This window comes from Chelonia mydas, chromosome 3, assembly GCF_015237465.2.
Source record: "Chelonia mydas isolate rCheMyd1 chromosome 3, rCheMyd1.pri.v2, whole genome shotgun sequence".
Lineage (NCBI taxonomy): Eukaryota > Metazoa > Chordata > Testudines > Cheloniidae > Chelonia > Chelonia mydas.
The window spans coordinates 122143751-122165391 of record NC_057851.1 but is presented as its reverse complement, the minus strand read 5'-3'; the positions used below and the strand labels follow the sequence as shown (position 1 = coordinate 122165391).

The 21641-nt window shown below is 42.5% G+C and overlaps 1 protein-coding gene across 4 annotated transcripts in view; it reads left to right on the top strand.

Moving 5' to 3' along the window:
* Positions 1-21641, top strand: part of RPS6KA2 (ribosomal protein S6 kinase A2) — a 468026-nt gene that overhangs the window by 328092 nt on the left and 118293 nt on the right. For all 4 annotated transcript variants that reach the window (XR_006289668.1, XM_043543199.1, XM_007071080.4 and 1 more), the window contains 2 exons: positions 18435-18515; positions 20443-20522. Coding sequence is in view for 3 of the 4 variants with exons in the window: in XM_043543199.1 (XP_043399134.1) it covers positions 18435-18515; positions 20443-20522 (161 nt within the window). In the remaining variant the exon portion in view is untranslated. The remainder of the gene's footprint in view (positions 1-18434; positions 18516-20442; positions 20523-21641) is intronic.

Below are 21641 nucleotides of genomic sequence, written 5' to 3'. Positions count from 1 at the left end.
CCTAGAGGATAGAGCATTAGACTTGAATTCAGGAAACTCTGAATCTGTGCTTTGCCACTGGCTTACTAGGTGACCTGGGAAGTCATTTCACCTCTCCATGCACCAGTTTTTCCATCTGTAAAATGAGGATAATGATGCCTATCTTCTTCTGTAAATTATACTGAGAGCTACTGATAAGCGCTATATCAGGCCTATGTGGTATTACACATACTATTCCATGCTGAGATGTGTGGTCCGTTGCATTGTGGAGTTCTGGCAAAAAAAAAAAATAAATCAGATGTTTAGCAGCTCTCCTATCTCTGTAATGCATGAAGTGTTGAAAATAGTTGGATGGATGGACAGTTAGCAGTTAGTTCTCAGTGAGTAAATCTGCAGCTCCATTGGGAAATAGCACTGTAAAGGTCATATCAATCTACCCAGTCTTCTCTAGCCATAGGACAGGCTCATTTTCTACATGAGCAGTGTTTGTTCTGTTTGCTGAAGGAGTTGCACCAAGGGAGCGTCCAACTGTAATCACCACTTACTCCTTTTCAGCTGCCTCTAATCATGGTACATTTTGTAGTTAGTGTTGCATTTGGTCACCTACCATCTTTAGGGAGCTGCAATAAACTGTTTTAATTGATATCTGTTTCCCCACAGAAAATATTACTACTTTTCAATTGCAAAAGTGCATTTTTACCATTTTCCAATTAACATGGAAATCAACATGCCCATTTTCTGTATTATCACAATAAAACCATTGAAGGCAGTGAGTTTAATGAATGCAGAAGCCACTTTAGTCTAGTGTTGACATCTTGTGGAAAGTTGATCACCTGTCTGCAATAACCAAACTGCTATCTCTGTTAATTCTGTATACCAATGCTACTGCGCAAACTGTGGCAATCTGCAGTACCCAAACTAGATTATGTAATTCAGGAGCCTGTGGTCTGGAATCTAAACAATTTTCAGCAGAAAATATATTTATTGGATTTGTATATTTTCTACATCAATTATGAATGCTGTCAGTTGTGGCCTTTGCTCTCTGGGTTCCAGCCACCCAAATCCCTGAGAGAACCTGCTTCAATACAGAATTAAACCCCCTTCCTCTGACCTATATCCTCAGTTGTCACCTCCCACCCCACACTGGAACCCATAAAGGTTATAATCAAACTACTATGACCTATGTTCTATGGGGACCCTGTCCTGAAAGCTTTCCTGAAACCCCTCTTCTGGCCTTCACAACTGCCCCCTACCCCAGCCAATGTCTCCAAGCTCATCGTCGGAAGCAAGCTCCCCACAGACCAGGACACCCCATCTCAAAGCAGCACCAGAAACAACAGATGCAAAACCTGCAGGCACATCTCCACTTCTACAATGACCAACAACCTTCCCTCCACCCCCCACAACATTCCTTCTAAGATCTGTGGGTCCCACATATGTGGCATACCTCATGCAGTGCACTAAATGCCTGAATATCAATTATGTGGGTGAAAACACACAAACATTAGGCTCTTAAATGAACTCAGACAGGAAAATGATAAAAGACCAACACCCTAGCACCTGTGGGTGAACCCTTTTCACAGAGCAATCACTCTGTATCTGACCTCTCAGTCCTCATCCTCAAAGGAAACCTCCACAATGCTTTCAAAAGACAAGCCTAGGAGCTTGAATTCATAACTTTGTGAGACACTAAAAATCATGGTCTTAATAAAGAGACCAGATTTGTGGCTTATTACAACAATCTGTAACCCACTAACCCCCCTTTTTGTCTTATGATTACAGGGGTATTAATGAGCCTCTTCAACTTGAATGATCCCTTAGAATAAGAGCTAACTACTTATGCTAAACTATCTGTTCAAGCTGGTATTTAGCTGTGACACTGAGTACCTTTCCCAGTTCTGAGGAAGAGCTCGGTGTAGCTCAAAAGCTTGTCTCTCACCAACTGAAGTTGGTCCAATAAAACATACTATCTCCCTGACCTCTCCCTAATATCCTGGGACCGGCACTGATACAACACAGCATACAACACCAATTTATTTTCATGTTTGGGCAAAGTTTCTATTTGTGCTGATACTTGCATGATGCCCTTGGCTATCTAGCAGACAGTCACGTCGTAGCATAGTTTCCATAGCAAGGATAATTGCATTACACTCACTATTAGCTCAAAGCCACCTTTCACGCTCAGAAGGAGTTTCATGTTGACAGCATTCAGATTGCTGTTTGTCTTTGTAGATCCCAAGTTGTTTTGTTTTTGTGCATGATATAGGTAGTGAACTAAATATCAGAAGGGTAGCCGTCTTAGTCTCTATCCACAAAAACAACAAGGAGTCTGGTGGCACCTTAAAGACTAACAGATTTATTTGGGCATAAGCTTTTGTGGGTAAAAACCCCCCTTCAGTTGCTGCTAGATAGTTGGAGATGGCATAAGTAGACTTGGCAGAATGTGATTATTTTTGATACTATCCATCAAAATTATGAATGTTCTGGGTTCTTCAGCATTTTTTTTAATCTATTCACATTTTCAGTTGCAGGAAATTATGGCACATCAGACCATAACTATTTAATGACGGTAGATTTTGAGATTTAAAAAGTTAAAGCTTCATAACTACTAAACCAAAAATTAGGGAGAGAAGGCAGGTGAGGTGAAATCTTGAACTAATTTCTATTGGTGAAAGAGACAAGCTTTCGAGCTTACATAGAGCTCCCCTACAGATCTGGGAAAGATACTTGAGTGTCACAGCTAAATACAAGGTGGAACAGATTGTGTTAACTCCTTATGCTAAGCATACTGTAAGAAACCATTCCAGGTGAAGAGGGCAGTTAACACCTCTGCAGTCACAGAAGAAAAAAGGGAGGTTAGTGAGTTACAAATTGTCCTAATAAATGATAAACCCTGTGTCTTTATTAAGTCCTTGATTTTTAGTGTCTAACAAAGTTGGGAATTTAAATTCCCAGGCTCATCTTCTAAAGGTGTTTTGAAGATGGGGACTGAGAGGTCAGATATGGAATGATCACTTTGTGATAAGTGTTCGCCTGTGGGTGATTGTGTGTGACCACGCACCTCTTTGGTCACAGCAGGGCTCAGCTTTTCTCCCTCTGGCATTAAGGGAGCCTAGGGTAAATTAGTCCCACTCGGGAGGTTTAATACTTCATGCTGGTTTATCTACAGTATTTTACAGGGTAGGTTCGAGGGCTTCTTTAAACAAAAAACAAAAATATTACATTTCCTAATTCCCACTGGAGTTAGGAACAAACACAAGATTGCCCCTTATAGGCAAAAGCAACTCTTTATCTCGGAGAAGCCTTTTGCCCTCACTGCACACAACCGTTCTGCAGCTTGCTTCTCATACCTCCTTCCTTTTCCTGCTCACTGGAAGAGGTTTTTAAAGGTCATAGGCTGCCCTTAATTAGACTCAGGTGCTAGAGCAAGTAGAATTTGCTGTTTACCAGATGCAAACAGTCCAATGGAACAAGTGTTCAGTGTGCTGGACAGAATTTGGAGTGAAGAGAAAAGTCAATTCAATGTGGACATGAGCAAAACAGCAGCTTTGATCAAAATGAATATTGACAATGTTTGTTCAGTATTTCATTATCAATTCACTCACAACATGAAATCACTTGAAAAAAATCTGCTATTATGTCACCACAAAATGTCCTGTTTTTAGGCTTGTGGGGCGGCGGGGGTGTTTTGTGTTTTGAAAATTATGGTCACCTTACTCCTGGGATACTGATTTAGTTCAAAGAGTCGCTTTTCTCACCTTTGCCCTCACGAACTGAAGCACAACGTCTGAGAGAGCCAAAGACTGGTCAATGGTATTTTCAAGCGATAAAATAGCAAGCGATGTCAATCTCTCATCGGCCATCATCAATGAAAGGTATCTTTTAATGAGCCTGAACTTCGAAAAGCTGCACTCACGGCTGTGACTGGCAGCATGAGCAGAATCCTCAAACCTATCCACACATTAGGAAAAGTGTCCTTATGCTCTGAGTCATGAATTAATTGAAGAACTTGCAGTGGAGAGTGCTTCCTGTTTGGCAAAATGTGATGGATGTTGTCCAATTTGACGGAGGTGTTTATCATTGACGTTCGAACATTCGCCATGTGTCAGCGTCCAGTGAAAGTCTGTACAAGTGTTCCAGAGTGTTTTCCTGTCCGCCAGCAGCTTACTAAGATCATACCAAAAACCCCAGGTCTTTTCATGGTGCTTCATTTGTCCAAATCTTTCTTTGATGGACACTTGAGTAGTATCGATGAGCAAGCAAAAAAACTCCCTTTTTGAATTTTTCTTCTGAGCTTACCATCACCTCGTCTCTACCCTTGTAACCAAACTGTCTCTCCTTGCAATGAATATGCGTTTCCTTGAAGACAGGCTCAACTCCTAAGTTTTCTGCCATTTCTTTGGCAGCAGTGATGGCCATAATTGTCTCTGGAGGCCATAATGAAAACAAGGCAGCTTCTCATCAAAGTAGTAGTGGTCGCAACATCCATCGACCTGAGTGCTTACAACATTTACTTGGAGCAGAGATTGTGAGACCAGAAATATAAAGTCAGTGATCTGGTTTGCCAGGCTTTGCACCTTGTGTCGGATTCTGGCCTAGGCTTTACTCAACTGCACCAGTTCCATCAGGCATCATAAAACTCAGTCACTTAGTACCTCACTGGCCTTATGCTGTCAATGTGGCTCTTCCAGCGAGTGTCACTTAGCTGCTTCATAGTCAGATTTGTAACATTGTCCAGGAAGATCTTCCACCTGATAGTTGATGCTGAAAACAGGACATATATCTCTTGCAGTACTCTGAAGAGAGATACTGAATCTAAAGAAGATGATGCTGTATCTGACCCAACCAAGTTGAGGGAGTGGCAGCCACAAGGCATGAAGAAAGCTCTTAGATCCAGCACAAGGATCCTTGCCTGGTAAACAGCACCCCAAGCCCAGTACCCCCCAAGCCTGGCACCCCAGGCAAGTTGCCTGGGTTGCCTGCCCCTAAATCCAGCCCTGTGCATTACAACATATTAATGGTGGTGATTTAAAAATTACTAAACTCTCTAATTTTAAAATAAAAATGTCAAAATAGAAATAATTTTTTTTCAAAACAATGTTTCAACTGACCCAGCTCTTTTTTCAGAAATGTTATTGTGTAGAAATTTTCAACTCTTTGGTCCAATTAGAACAAAAAGTATTAGAAATGTTATAATTTCTCCTAGGATGGAAATTCGGCATTTTGACCAGTCTACTGAACCTACAGTAATGTTACCAGTCCCTGTCCCTATCCTGAATAAAACTCAATTGATGGGGCAGTTCAGAATCCCACTAGGCACAATCTCCATTGTGAGAGAGTGTGTGACATTGTCCATTCCTCCCAAAGATTCATTCCCAGTTCCCACTTGATATTATTTAAACACTTTCAGTCTTGACCCTAACAACCGATGTGTACGAGGGTGAGAATCTGTGCTGCACCAAGGCACAGCACAAGCCTCCTAGCACAGGAGGAGGTGGGGCTAAGTTGACTTTAAGCCACATTTGTGTGTCCTAGTTCTGGGTTGCTATGGGAACTGGAAAGGTTTGTCACACTTTAGGCAGCCCTAGGAGCCTGTTTAAAGTCAGCCTCCGAGGACTATCCTATGTGTTGCAGCACTGCCTAGAATTTCAGTCCTAGCCCTGCCCCCAGCCTGTCCTCTATGCAGGGGTTTGCAAATGGGTCCTCGGAAAGCAGCCTATGGCCATCCACCACAGTGCCTGCACTGAGGCAATCTTCCTTTGGCCAGAATTGGGACTTCTTGAGCCCCTTTATGTCACTCTGGCCCTCCTACCTTGTGTAAACGGGACAGAGCAGGGGTGAGGATTTCACCACAGGTCTCTTTAGATGTTTATGGACAACCCAAGGGGGGCTCTTAACAGTTTTCAACCATAAAAACTGCATATTTCACTTCTGTGAAATACTGCAGAAAATATTTGCTGTAAAAGCCAAAACATTGCCATTTTCACACTTTATGGCAAAGTGAAGTGAGCCAAGCATTTTGCACCACTGTGTCTGTACCACTCACCTGGCCTGAGCATCTTTTTAAGAACAAAGAAAATAAATGACAATTGATGACCCCAAGTTGGATGTATGAAACTTGCCACCTTGAGAGATCCACCAGATCCTGGATGGCTGGTTCATCTCCATCTCAGACGGGAGAGGAAAGAAACAATTTATTTGTTTCAGAGTAGCAGCCGTGTTAGTCTGTATCCGCAAAAAGAAAAGGAGTACTTTTGGCACCTTAGAGGCTAACAAATTTATCTGAGCATAAGCTTTCGTGAGCTACAGCTCACTTCATTAGATGCATTGTTGTTCATGTTGACTTAGTGACATCACAGTAGCAAACACAAGGCAGACCATCATTTAATTCAGAAACATTTGGGCTATGGATAGGAGAGATGTGGGTGCTGACCTTCCATGGTAGGTGAGCAGCCTGCTGGTGAACACCTCAACATAACCATAGCAATAAAGGGAACTAGAGGCTCAAAGGAGAAATGGTGGCACAAGAGCAGTGCTGAGGGGAAGTTTAGGCTCTGTGTCGATTGACTGATTGTCTTTGGAGTAAATAATGTAATACGTGTAGGTTTTTTCCATGCCTAATTTCTATGAGTTAGTACTAAATGTTAAAAGGGAGAACACCCATCTTGGTGAGGGAAAAGAGGCCATCCTACTGTGTAACTATTGTAAGTTTTTCATTATTTAAATACTGTATAAATTGTCAGCTAACTCCTCCCGTCATGATCATAACAATTTTCAGAGCGACTACTGATCCCCATTTATCTGGGGCCCCTGTAGCCCTAATACCTGGTTTATTTGTTTGTTTCTGGTTTTAAAATTTTGTGATTCCTATAATGTGGGTAATCATTGCCTGTCAGTGGCAGTTAATGCAGTTAAGTTCTGGTATGGCTTGCAGTAATAATATATCATACATCCTAGGCAACTAAAGGAAAATGTAATATTAAATAAGGATAGGTTACAGGAGAATTTGTGACCAGAATCCAATATTGCATGCATCGTTTGACAGCAAATCATGTCAAATAAGGCAAATAATTCTAAATAAACAACATTTATATAACCAAGAAAGTATGGGTCTGCTGAGGCTGTACTGAGAAGTTAGAGCTTTTATTTGTGCGGGAGACAGGCTGAATGATCTATGATTGTTTGTTAGTGTAGAATAGAAAGAACATTTCATGAATATCCATGTGTACAATTTTGTTATCCTGAGGTTTCCTCCCCTCCTGATGACTGGCAGATTTCTCTGTTCTTCATCAGTCTTTTTATTAGCGTGCTCCTAGATATCCAACAACAACTGCACTCATTGATATTGCATGTGGTGAATGTCAGCACACAATTTGGCCCCCTGAGGAACTTTAGGTATATTGCATGTGAGGAGGCAGTAGATTGACCTGTTTGTGTGTGTAGACATTTAAAATGATGTCTCTGCATAGGGATTTTTTTCTTTTTATTGCAAATGTGATATTTTATCCTTTAATTTTTTTATGGATTTAAATTACTTTCGTAATAAGCTTACTTTCGTTTTCAATAACATTTCTGATCAAGAACTTTGCAAAATGATGGTGTTTTGTCCAGTGATTAGAGCTGGAAAGGAGAAAACCTGGACTCTCTTCCTGATCTTGACACTGATCTATTGTGTGGCTTTGGACACGCCACTAAATCTGTCAGTGCCTCGGTTTCCCTGTTTATAAAACAAGGATAGCTGCCTCGTAGTGATAATGTAAGATTAATTAATGTTTGTAAAGTGCTTTGAGAGCCTCATAAAAAGGTGGTGATATATGCTATAAGTGAAAAATATAATCAGATGTTTTGAGTTATTTTCAAGACATCTTTTCTTCCAACCCATAAAGTAAGTCCAAGCACTCAAGGATATCATTTGTCTATGGATAGCTGACTTAAAAAATAAATAAATTAAAAAGATTTCCTAAAAGTGGAATGTGTTGGTTTATGTAAGAACAATATTTAGAGGGAAAAAATTGCCTTTACCTGAACTTGAGTTCTTAAAGTACAGCCTGAGACATTATTGATTTTTCTGAGTGCCCTTTAAGAAAGAATGTCTTGATTCTCTCTATCTGGTTGTTTCTGTGCAGCCACAGCTCTAAGCTTAAGTACCAAAGCTCACTTTTTATTTCTCTTTTCAAATCTCTAAAGATTCCACATTTGGGGGGGTGGAAAGTCTTTCTCCCAGAAAAGTAGCCAGTCCTCTAGGAAATGTTCAATGGCATTCTGCACAAGCCATTGCCATTATGCTTCGTTATTCAGGTGACAATAGTATAGCTTGGGGGGAGGGGGGTTCTGCATATTCTAACAGGTCCCTATGATGATAAGGTAATACAAAGATAAGGCAACTCTGGTTTTAACTTAAATAGGAGCTCAAATTCAAGTCTAAAGGAGAACTCAAGCTGCTGTGCCAATGCAAGATAAAATATCAGAATTGCCTCGTCTTTATTGCTATTTTTAACCTAAATTAGCCACTTTGGTTTGCTAACCCGAATTAAAGATTAAGAATTCATTTCTTTTTATTTTTCAGTGAAGACGTATCTTCAGGGCCAGCTCTAGGATTTTTGCCGCCCCAAGCAAAAAAAATTTTGGCCGCCCCCACTTTTTTTTTCATGCCCACCCGCCCCCGCCCCAACTCCGCCCCTTCCTAACCCCTTCCCCAAATCCCCGGCCCTGCCTCCTCCCCCAGGCCTGCCGCATTTCCCCCCCCCCATTGTTTCCTGCAGCTCCCCCCTGCCCTAGCTCACCTCCACTCCGCCTGCTCCCCTGAACATGCCGCCACTCCACTTCTCCCCCCTCCCGCTCAGGCAAGGGAGAGGCAGAATGGAGGTGAGCGAGGGTGGGGAGGGAGAGCACAGGAAGTAACAGCGGGGTAGAGGAACCGCTCCCCTCCCCAGCTCACCTCCACTCCACCCCCACCGCGTCCCCAAGCACGCTGCCGCTTGGCTTCTCCTCCCTCCCTTGCTGCACGAAACAGCTGTTTCGCGGGCAGCAAGCCTGGGAGGGGGCAGGGGGAGAAGCGGAGCAGCGGCAGTGCATTCAGGGAAGCAGGCGGACGTGAGCTGGGGCGGCGAGGGCACATGTCTAGGGGCAGCATGGTCGGCGCCAACCATGCCGCCCCTAGAACTGTACTGCCCCAAGCACCTGCTTGTTTTGCTAATGCCTAGAGCCGGCCCTGCGTATCTTTAGTGTGATTCTCTATCTACAAGATAGTAGAGTAAGAGTAATGCATATTTTCTTTCAAAGCACAACCAATAGAGCCAGATTCTGATCTTGGTTAGGAAGCCTATATTGCTTTGTATTTTGTAGAATCAGCTGCTGTGCATCTAGTTTATCTTCCATGACATGCATGCATATCTGAGATTAGAATCTAGTTCTCTAAATTGTTTCCTTCAAATGCAATAGACTGCACTTAAAAAAAAAATTGAAGAAAATTCCTTAAATAGCTTTACTTCTGTGTCCACTATTCTGTATTGCCTGCCACTCTGTAATACTAAAGAGACAAGGTGGGTGAGTTAACTGAAGGTTATGTAGCTGAAGTCAACGTACCTTAGGTTGATTTACAGCAGTGTCCACACGGCACTGTCAACAGGAGATGCTCTCCCGCTGACTTACCTCATTCTTCTTGGGGAGCTGGAGTACAGGAGTCTATGGGAGAGTGCTCTGCCATCGACATAGCAGGTCTTCACCAGACCTGCTAAATTGACACCACTGCATCGATCACAGCAGTGCCAATCTAGCTATAAGTATAGACAAGCCCTTTTATTGGACCAGCTTCTCTGTTAGTGAGAGAGACAAGCTTCCGAGCCACTCAGAGGTGTACCCAGATATGAAGAAGAGTCCTGTGTGGCTCATAAGCTTGTCTCTCTAACCAACAGAAAAGCTGGTCCAATAAAAGATAGCACCTCACCCACCTTCTCTCTGATATTCTGGGACTAACAGGGCTACAACTACACTGCGTACTTCATAATACGCTCTTAGAAACTTGAAATTGAAACATATGTCCCTAAGTTTGAGTCAGTTCTCCTCTTTGTAACGTCTGTGCAACTGCATTGAGATCTAGGGGTGTGGAGGAAATAATGGATGGCAGAATCTGACTATTAGTTTCCTTCATTTAACAAATGTTGATTTACCCTTACCCCCCAATCACCTACATTAGCATGTCTTCTAGCTCCCATCATTGTTTTGGTCATTTCCTTTATGTTACCCTTCCTTAATAATCTCAATACAACATGGTAAGAATTGAGTTTCTTAGTTAAGTTGTACTCTCTCTGCTTGCTGAGTAGAGACATTTCTTATCCAATTTTAATAAGGGTAGAGATCAGCAAATAATTTGTAACAAATTATTTATCTGTTCAATTTTGTCTCTTTTCACAGAATGTTTGTGAGTAGATTGTGAAACTCATAATGAATCATATGTTCAGACGTTTTCTTATACAATTAGCTCAAAAACAGCTTCTTGTGAGCATTTTTTAGTTCCATAAGGTAATGGAAGTTAGGTACCAAGGCACTCTTGAAATTCATACGGAGTGCCTAAATACCTTTAAAAATGGTTTCAGAGTAACAGCCGTGTTAGTCTGTATTCGCAAAAAGAAAAGGAGTACTTGTGGCACCTTAGAGACTAACCAATTTATTTGAGCATGAGCTTTCGTGAGCTACAGCTCACTTCATCGGATGCACAGTATGCATTCGATGAAGTGAGCTGTAGCTCACGAAAGCTCATGCTCAAATAAATTGGTTAGTCTCTAAGGTGCCACAAGTACTCCTTTACCTTTAAAAATGTGGCCCAAGATCCCTTTTGAAAATGGGAGATAGGTTCCTAAATCACATAGGTGCTTCTGAAAATTTTACCCAGTGTGAATTGTGAACTTTATAGTTAAATATACAATGTGGAATGTGCTTTGGGAAGCTATTTTCAAGGATCCCTTCAAGGCTCAGCTTTTCAGATATCAATGGAAAATGGACACACGAAGGTTATGATTGTTTAAGTTTTGAATTTGAACAAATATTCACAGAAAATGTTTTCCACTGTGACATAACAGTGCCCGTGACATAAGTGTTAACGCCCTGGTGAGTTTGTGTTATAAGTCCCCCTCTCTGCCAATTTACAGAGGAGATAAGTTGTTACAACCTCCTGCTACAGAAGACTTGTCTCTTTAGGATAAACTGTAGTTGCTCGTGCTTTTAGTTCTGGACATCCCCACTTGAATCCCTGGTATTTCGGCCATGAAGCCACCACCAGAGTTGCTCCCCAGAAAAATTAAATTATGTTTTTGTGGTCCAAGTATCACATATTTAAGTATCTGACTGTTAAATCAGGAGCCCGCAATTTTAGGTGCCTTGACAACTCCCTTAAAGACAGACTCAGGTCACTTACTTACTCTTTTTTCATTGAATCCCTTGTCACCAGCAGTCTGAAATGCTTGCTGCTTAGCACTAACACAAAATGTATAGGCTTGAACATTCTCTCTCAGATCTCTCAAACGTGAGATCCTGGCATGGATTTTAGTGGTGGGGAGAATCCTTAACTCAGTTCAGAACTCCTTAACCCAGGAATACTGAGATGCCCATAACAAGCACCCCCTTCTTGACTCTATCTCAACATACATTTTTAACTTCTTTAACTGAGGCATTGGAGGAGACGAGTAAGTGGAAAATTCTAGCAGTCATGAGAAAACCCATGTTAAATGGCCAAGTGCCACACTTACCCCAGCTGGCACAGGCAGGCGCACATCGTGATGCTTGCTGTGCGCTAGATGGGTTTCATCCCTTGTGGGAGGGCAGGGCTTATTTCCTTCCCTTGGAGATTCCAGGGTTCCTTAAGAGCCCTTGCAGTATAGATTGCTGCAGGGACAGAGCAAACGTGCACATACCCCAGCTTCCTGGTGCACACCACCTCTCTGGCTGGCACCACTCAGTTTGAAGACAGCAATGCCCAGCTAGTGGCTACCCACCGTGCATGTGAGCTTGTGGCCACCTTGCCACCCTGTTTTAAGTTGGCAGAAGCAAGCAAAGTAAAATTGAGCCCTGTAACTTAACTACTGAACCAAGTTTCTTCAAATGTGATTTTTCTCCCACAATAAGGACTACTGAACAAGTAAGCTTGATGTTTGTAGCTTCATCCTTTTTTTCTGAGTAACACAAACAGAAAATAAAATTGTGGTTTGGAACATATGAGCAAACTATGGCTTTTTTCCATGATTGTGTAACTCAAAAATAGTTCAGCTGGTTTTGTTCATACCTTTCAAATAAATTCACTTTCAGGCTAGGGCCAAGCATGGGGAAAGTGTCAGCCCAAGAAGAACTGGTTTGACAAAGGTCTGAGCAACTAAGGAGGAGTTAAATGTTGTTGTTTGGAACACTGCATTACAGTAAAACATCAGCGTTACGAACTGACCAATCAACCACACACATCATTTGGACCAGAAGTACGCAATCAGGCAGCAGCAGAGACCAAGGGAAAAAAAACAAATACAATATAAAATTGTATTAAACTTAAAATACTTATAAAAAAAGGAAACACATCATTTTTCTGCTGCATAGTAAAGTTTCAAAGTTGTATTAAATCAATGTTCAGTTGTAAACTTTTGAAAGAACAGCCATGACGTTTTGTTCAGAGTTACGAACATTTGAGTTATGAACAACCTCCATTCCCGAGGTTTTCCTAACTCTGAGGTTCTACTGTAATTATAGCTCCCACTATGAGCAGAAACTATAGTATCAATGACCTTCCCTCTCATCCCCCTTTCCCCTTACTCACACTTTTTCTCTTGCAAAGCTATCCATCAAACAAACAATGACAAGTTACAGTTTAGAACAAATACTATTTAATTTTATTAACCTTCCATATATGTTAATATTACTTTTTTCTTTCTAAATTAATACAGTTTTTACAGATCTACTAAATTATATTGCATTTGTTTGCTTATGTACTTGCTAATGAAAATAATTAATACCTTCTAGCTCCAATTTGATTGGCAAAATTCAAAACCTTACTGCCAAAAAAAATTTAAATGACCTTTCCAGTGACCTACAGTACAAACATCAACTCCTCCAAATTAGAGAGATGGAGACCCCGCCCCCCCCCCCAAATGTCCATAGTCTTCAAGGCTGATAAACTGCATAGGGACAAGAACAGCACCGTTTTAAGGGTAGCATTTGGCCAAACTAATCTAAGAATCCAGAGGACATCTTTGCCCGACTGAAGTCAATGGCAAAACCCCCTTGACCTCAGTGGAGCCAGGATATTACTCCAGAGATCTAATCAGGAGCACTTAGGAAAGTTTCCTCATTTTTGTGCTAAATTACCTACCAATTTTAATCAGTATTTTAATGGGAAAATTACCGTATCACCTCTATAATATCTATCGTTGCAGATCATCTACGCCCCAATTTGCTTAATTAAAGGTTCCCATTGAGTTAGCCCAACTTCCTGCTGAATTGGGAGACGTTCTGTGGCTTCTACATTAAGCAAGGCCCTTCTGATTTGACAGAGTCCAGAGTTAGCGATGTGACTTCGCTAGCTATGGCATGCCTTTAGCCTAAGGCACATCTGTTGAAAATTAATATTTTTTCTTCTTTAACTCTTGACCGGATTTGATGTCAGCAAATCACTCAGCAAGAAGGGATGGGTATTTTTGGTTTAATTTTCTTAGGAGGGAAAAAACGCAACTGATCATCTCTAGAGTTGGAACTTCTTTTTACCAGTGCAATACACTTTGTATTAATCTTCTTTCTCTTCTCTTTCACTTCAGTCCCTTGTGGCTAGGAAAACTACACCAACTGTCTAGCTAAAAATCCACTTTTAAAAAAAAAAAAGTTTCTCCTCCCGTCCCAACCCTATCATATTAAATGGACTCATTCAAATGTGGATCACTTTTATTGCAAGCTGGCATACACGTTCTCCATTGTTGTAGGATATGACAGTTTTGTCACTTCTGTTTCACATCCCCTAAGGCTCATAGAAGTCATTTATAGATAATTTATTTATCCTAGATTGGACAAGTGAGTCAGTGGCACAGCCAGGATTAGCATTCAGGACTTCCTGAATCTCAGCCCTATACCTATTCCTTTGGGCCAGCAGTTTCCACACTTTCTTGGTTCACATGGCACCATGTTAAAAACTTGTTGTGAAGTGAACTGACGGAACACCAAGATTGCCTACTGTAGTTTGGGAAGCCCAGCTCTAGGTTGTACTCTCTCCATCTCTGGTATGTAGCTTAAAGTTGAGAGGCAAAACACACATTTTGGCCTAAATCCAATACTGGATATACAGGACAAAAGCTTTCCTGTCACTAAGAGTTCAGCAACTGGGCACCATTTCCAGTGAACAAACTGTTTATGCAGATAAGTAAACAACATCTGTTAGTATGCATATCACCTGCCAAAACACTATACATTCCTGCTTCCTGTACACACTGCACTTAAACCTCTGTAGAAGATACAAATCCCAAAAGGGGCTGTTAGGCGCTGGAGATAGGGTTTGGACAGCTGAACAATCCCCTGCCAGTACCAAAAGAGGGGTAGGAATTGTGCAGCCTAGACAGCATAGCCCTCTCAAAAGCCTGGAGTAAGTGTTTGTTCAGCAGCAGACCCTTCTATATAGCCAAATGAGGGGACAACACTGAAGTGAACCACAGCACGGGAAGCTAAGCCTTCTGGGATAACAGAGTAATGCAATCCATATGAATAGGTCCTCCTCATAAATAAGTTTGACTGAATTTAGGATGATGCAAGTTGTCTCCTATGCCAGCTGATCTAGCAAAGGAAAGTACAAAGTTACGCACCCCCATGTAATGACGTAGACAATAGGAGGTATCCACAATTGTTCCAAATACACACATCAGTGCTTTTTTGGTTCACTGGGCCAGGCATCTTCATCCCTCGCATCCAGCCACATATTCAGACCCTACTAATCTCTCCCTATAGGATCTGGAGAATAATCCCGGAGTGACCAGGACCCAGCAATCTGGAATGACTGAGCCAGAGTTGACTCACAGACAATCAATAAATGTCACCGATTTATGCTGGCTCCCTACATGCTACGATGCAGGCACTAAAAGTTTTGAGGCCAGTCCTGGACACAAGCACAAAATTGTAGAATGCAGTGGGCAGAGCATTTTCATACATAGGGCCTCACCTGGGGAAGATTTTGTTAGAGGAGCTCAAACTAAGTCAAAGCTTGACCCTCTTCAGGAGGGCCTTTCCACATCAACACTAGCCCCCACCTACATCAAAAATGGAGTAGGAAGAGCTTGAGCATATGGCAAATGCCAGGATGAGAGAGAGAGAAAACCTGATCTTCCCCCACAACCAGAAAATCTGCCTAGGGTGGGGGCTGGAGGAGAGAGGGAGTGTCTCTTGATTTATGCTGCCCATAGCCTTGTATGGCATATAAATACTATGGTGATAGGGCCTTACAGATATTCAAAATGGAATAGCAAACCATCAGCTGTCTCCACCCTGAAGAATGTTAATCCATAGAAGGAAACATAAATTTAAAAGCATGCACAGCCCAGAGGCACTGAAGCAACAGAGAGGTGATACAGGAGGAGGAGAATAGAGATGGATCTGCTTTGCCATAGAACGTGAGAAGGCATCTGAGCAATGGACTAAATGACAGATGCTATGACATCAGGATGCCAGAAGTGGGCCCACATAATTGCTGTCCTAAGGGCACCCATGCCAGGAAATATGTAATGCACAGGGGCAGAGAGAGCATATCACCCACCTATTGGTCACACTGTAACCACTGAAGTATCTGTGTGCCACAAGAGTCTTTTTAGTTGCCCCTGGATAGGGAATGGGAGGTTAGAAGGATATGTAAAAAGGGGTCATCAGGCCAAGACATCAGAGAAGCTGTGGTGCCTGCTATATGGAGACATAACACTCTCCTCAATATCACATGGGCATGCTATAGCTTCTGTCTCCATGTGGGAGGCAGATAGCATACCATCATGACAGGCTGATGAAGTCCCAAAATGTGTAACCACCACCTTGGTGAATTAGATACAATTAGCTGAGCCAGATAGGCCCAGTGGGGACTGTTAAATGTGGCACGGAGATAATCACACAACATGTAACCGGGTTATGTCCAGTGTTGCCTGCCAAAGCCTGAAATCCGTTTTCAGAACAGACGTTTTCTTATGAAGACTAAAAAGGATTACAGATCCGCAGTCCCCAGAAATACTGACTAGTAAGAACTGTGGTCAGGGGGCAGATGACTGTGATGCTGAAATCCCTTATACACGTTGCTCCTCAGACCCATTTCAATTGCCTCTTCACTCGCAAACAGTATCCCCACCACCACCACCACTTAGTGCCACCATCCTATTATAATATCCCATTCCTCATATAGCACTGTCCTGATACAGCACCTCCCTCCGTGTTCTCACCAGCACAACAGGATCCTGGCGCTCACCTAAAACCACAACACCCTAACAAGGTGTCAGGAGAAATACCCAATGGGGTGAGGGAGTCCTGCCATTGTTCGTGGCTATAGCCACACAGATGTGATGCACATGAACACACATCACAGATATCACCTCTGCGGCTACATTCGACTGCTCTCAAACTAATGTCTAAAATAACTTAAAACCAAAGCTTTTTATAATGTGATGTAAAAAAATGTCAGTGCAGCACTACTGTCAAATACCAAGCAGTGTCGGGGTATGGTTGGTCTGTGGGCATAGCTGAGTGGCCTTTCTTTGTCTATGATGGCACGAGAGCTTTACAGCTGATTTATACTGTTACCCATGGTGGGTAACAAACCACTTCTGCTTCTGCCCACTTCTACCTCTCTACCCTGTCACTTGGGGATGTTGTGCCTCAGGGCTGGTGCATGGCTTACGTGAATGTTTTGGGAGGTTGCCTGCATTTGGCATAGCTAGACTTCAGGAAGCATTCCTTGTAGTATATCCGTTCGATTGAAATAGTAAATATTTTATGCAGGAAGGGTGTAGCAGTCTCTACCCCAAGCATTCCTACACTGGGTACATGACTGGCTACTTGTGCTGTATTGCATGTGCAACATGAGAAATGTATGCCCCTGCCTAGCTTTGCACTGCATGACTATATGATAGGCCATCTTTGCACATGGTATGGAATTTGGGCCTTGGTGTGGTTGGATTTTACTGCAAAATGGCTTGAATTGAGGAAGCAATGTGAATGGCTGAGGATTACAAAATCATGCTTATATGGGTCCTGTCTTAAATAAAACATTAAAATAGCTAGAGACCCACATTTTTCCAACATTCAAGGTTTTTCATACCTGAAATTTTGGTTTGGACCAGTGTCTATAAACCAACAATTTTAAAAGCACAGTTGTACAGAAGAATGTGTCATTGCACTGTAATATATTCAGTACTTGGGTGTTGGAGGCACTCAGCTTTTGACCTCCCATTTATCAATGCGCCCAACACACGTACATGTGACAACAGAACCGCAGTGAGGTCTCATGCATTATTGACTAAAATAGACTCACAACCCAGTGGGTGGGTGCTGCAGTTGAGAGATGAATAAATAATGTGGTACAAGGAGAAGGAACAATAAACCTAAACAACTTTATTAGAAAATCAGTAAAACTGTGATCAAGAATAAAATACATCTTTAGGATCAAGGGATGTTAATCTGAAACGTGGAACCCAGCTTGGTGTTGTGAAATTCTATTAAAATCCGTTACTAGGTGATCTTCGGTTTCAGTCTTGATTAGCCTGAACCCTATTCACGTCTGTAATTATTTTTTCTCTTATTCTTCATTCATCTGATCCATAAAAAAATCATTACGCTTGCTTCTGCCCTGCAGTAATTGTCTCTGCAGATGAAAATAATAGTTGTCTCTTTTGCCTCAGCCACAGACTTTTCCTTTTTACTAATTGTATCTGATTGGGAGCTCAAAATATTTAATCTAAACCACATCCAGGTATTCAATGAGTCATCCTTATTGCTAATATCAGCACAGCACAAGTACGCTTAAATGCACGCAAGATTAACCTACCATAGTCTCTTGATTAACTTGCCATGGTCAGTTGCTGTTATATTCTATTTATTTTTTAAATTAGATATTGAGTTTATATAGCTTTATTTTATATTAAAATTCTTTTTTGTAAACCTTAATCTTCCTATTGTTTATATTGCCTTAGTGCCTCACAACTCAGCCAAGATTAGTACGTCATTGTACAAATACAGAGAAAGAGACAGTCTCTTACTATCTACAGGAGCTTACTATCTACAGAAACAAGACAGGCGGTAAGGGCAGGGAGAGAGGCAGGGAAGGTGAAGTGACTCGCCCAGGTCCCACAGCAGGCCAGTGGCAGAGTCAGGACTAGAATCCAAATCTCCCGAGTCCCAGTTCAATGCCTCTCCAGTGCACCATGCTGCCTCTTAACTGATTGCTGTTCTTACTGTTTTCTCTCTTATAGTTCGGGATCGGGTGCGATCGAAAATGGAGAGAGATATTTTGGCAGAAGTGAATCATCCTTTCATAGTCAAGCTTCATTATGGTAACTATAATAAAATGGAATTCGGATTCACTCGTACATGTGTTTTGGGATTGTAATTGGATCTGTGTCATTTCATAAGAATGCCACTTTGTTAAATACTACCCCATTTCCACTCAGTTATGGACTTCATTTTCCTTATATCACAGGAAAATTTCAGCATGAGGAGGAGGGCTTTGCTATGCCACTGTCAAAACAAATTTGATACAAGGTGTAATGTAATGATGGTGTTACTAGGGGGGTGTTGGTGGGAAAATAAAGATGTATAGGCCAGTTCTACCACCCCTCTTCAGCAAACAGTTTGATTATTAGATTCTCTAGTTTCCAAAGACTATTAATAATTGATAGCACTCACTAAATTTCTATAAACTATTTACTCCTGGGGGAATTTTGTGCCACTGCGCAATGCAGAATGTTGCAGAAATTAATGTCCGCACAGAATTTCCTTTCACCCACAGAAATGGGCTGCAGTGCTGCTGGCCGCCACTAAGGACTGATGGACCCAGCAGAGCCTAGCTCGCACATAAAAGACACTGCCATGGGGAGTGGGCAGAGCTAGAGGGTTCCTGGCAGCTGCAGTTCCCCACACACCCTGATGGAAGGAGAAGGCGCAAGCCTGGGACTGAGCATCAGGCTGTTTCTCCCTCTGGATCCCTGGGCTTTGGGGGGGAGGGGACCAGGTGTCTGGTCTGGGGGGAGAGGGTGCGGGTATCTAGGCAAGGGGGAGGCCCTGCAGCTGGGCTCTGTGGGGAGGGTGTGTGGATATCTGGGCAAGGGTGGGGGTCTTGCAGCTGGACTCTGAGGCAAGGGGGTGTGGGTATCTGGGCAAAGGGGGTCCCAATGGCTCGGCTCGGGGTGGGAGAGGGTGCGGGTATCTGGGGGGAGAGGGCCTGCAGCTGGGCTCTTGGGGGGGGTATCTGGGCTGGGGGGGCCATGTCTGGGCTCTTGGGGGGAGGGGTGTAGGTGTATTGGCAGGAGGGCACCATGGCTGGACTCACGGGGGAGGGGTTGTGGGCATCTAGCCCCCTGGCTGGGCTCTAGGGGGGAAGGGAGCAGAGAAACAGGACCTGGGTTGTTATAGGGGTTTCTTTAACTCTGCTCCTGGGGGAATTTTTGTGTGTGTCTGTATTGTTACACACATACTTGACAACAGGTATTTTGAAATAAATTACCAAAATAATTGAAACTGGCATGATTATGTTGTATTATTTTGACAAATAAAATTTTCAGAATTTTAAAATATTGTACGCAGAATTTTTAATTTTTTGGCACAGAATTTCCCCAGGAGTAACTATTGCAGTGCTGATAAACTATTGCAATGCTTTCAGTTACACAGAGCAGCTTCCCCCTAGATTTGCCTGTCTTAGCCCAGCAAGCTCCCTGAATTCTTGAAGAGTCCTATTGCTAGTGCAAAGGGGCTTCTGTGAGCATTTTGAACAGCTGTAGCTCTCTCCTTCCACAATTCTGGGAGCCTCACTGCCTAGTTTTACTCTCTTTTCTTCTCTTCACCCTGTGCAATAGAAGGCAGCCTTAGCTTCATTAGGTATATCTATACAGTAATTAAAGGCCTGCACAGATCAGCACAGATCAGCTGACTTAGACATGTGGGGCTCAGGCTGCGGGGTTCTAAAATTGCTGGGTAGGCATTCAGGCATTCAGACTGGAGCCCAAGCTCTGGGACCAGGTGCTAAGCATGGCAAAGAATTCATTAGTAATAAATCTCCATCTCCCAGCTAACACAGGATTGTTCCCTGTAGTGTGGTCTAGACTGCTTAGTCCAGCAGAGATCTTAAATAATTCCATTCTAAAAGTGAAGTGTTAACGTGGTAGGAGAGTTAGCGAACAATGCAGAATTAATCAATAATATTCATTCTTTGGAGACATTGTAATGATTTAAAACATCTAACATCTCCATTCTTTTCTAATGCAGCATTTCAAACGGAGGGAAAGTTGTATCTAATACTAGATTTCCTACGGGGAGGGGACCTTTTCACAAGACTCTCCAAAGAGGTAAGCCCATTGATTTTGTGTGTGTGTAGAACACAAAATAATGTCTAGGATTATTTTCAGAATTTGTGTGTGTCCCTGGGTGTATTTTCATTCTATGTAACTGAATTGGAGCTGTAATTTGCTATAATTTCCCTAAACCTTTTTTAATACTTGTATCTACATTGTGTGATAAGTGACATACCTGACAGAGCGTGAGCATCATGTTAATAGAAAACGTAATTACAGTTTACTCCCAACGGTTAGATCATTGCTAGTTCCTTCTCATGGTAGAATAACCCCGGACTCATTGCTAAAAAGAGACACTTGCTGGCTGTGATGTGGAGAGAAAAGATATACCCAGATTCCCCACTCTATGAAGCCTATGCTCAAGTGACCACATGTAGCAGGGTCAGGTTCTGAGTGGCTAGAGAGTTCACAGGCAGCTCAGGTTGAAATGCCAAAATCCCTTCCAGGTTTTCCAGTTTACTTCACCAGATATTTTACACTTTGCAGAAGTCTCTCTCTGCACTCCTTCAAGTAAAGGCCAACATTCAAAACAAACAGGCCGGCAGGGTGGCCTTTATGTTCCCCCAGAGTTCCCTGCCATGGCTTCTGGTGAGTAAAATTCCTGTCTCTCTCTTTCATGGGAATAACCTAGTCCCTCCTTACTGTAACTGAATTCATCTATCCCTGATTAGCTCCCAGATCGGAGAGTCTCCCTGAGCTGACTCTGAACCCTTTGGAATTAGCACAAAAACACAAAGGGTGAAATCCTGGCCCAAATGTAGTCAATGGCAAAACTACCATTGATTTCACTGGGGCAAGATTTCACCCAAGGTTGTTAAGTGGCTCTGCAAGGTCTTTTCCTAGAAGCCTTGCTCGGGCAGGAAGCAGCAAGGTTGTGAGGGCCCCTCACGAGGTCACTGAAAGATCAAGGACACCTTGTCGTGCTAGGTTAGCCATGCTACTTTGTCTCTGCCCTTTTGTCCCAGTAATTACATTACCCCAACCCTGGCCAGAGATGGTGACTAATCCTTCAGTTCCAATAATCTTTCCTTTAATTTAAAGAAGAGTGATCCAGGCTTCTCACTCTCTCTCCCTGTGTAACTTTTTATTTTTGTTAAACATACATTATTCATA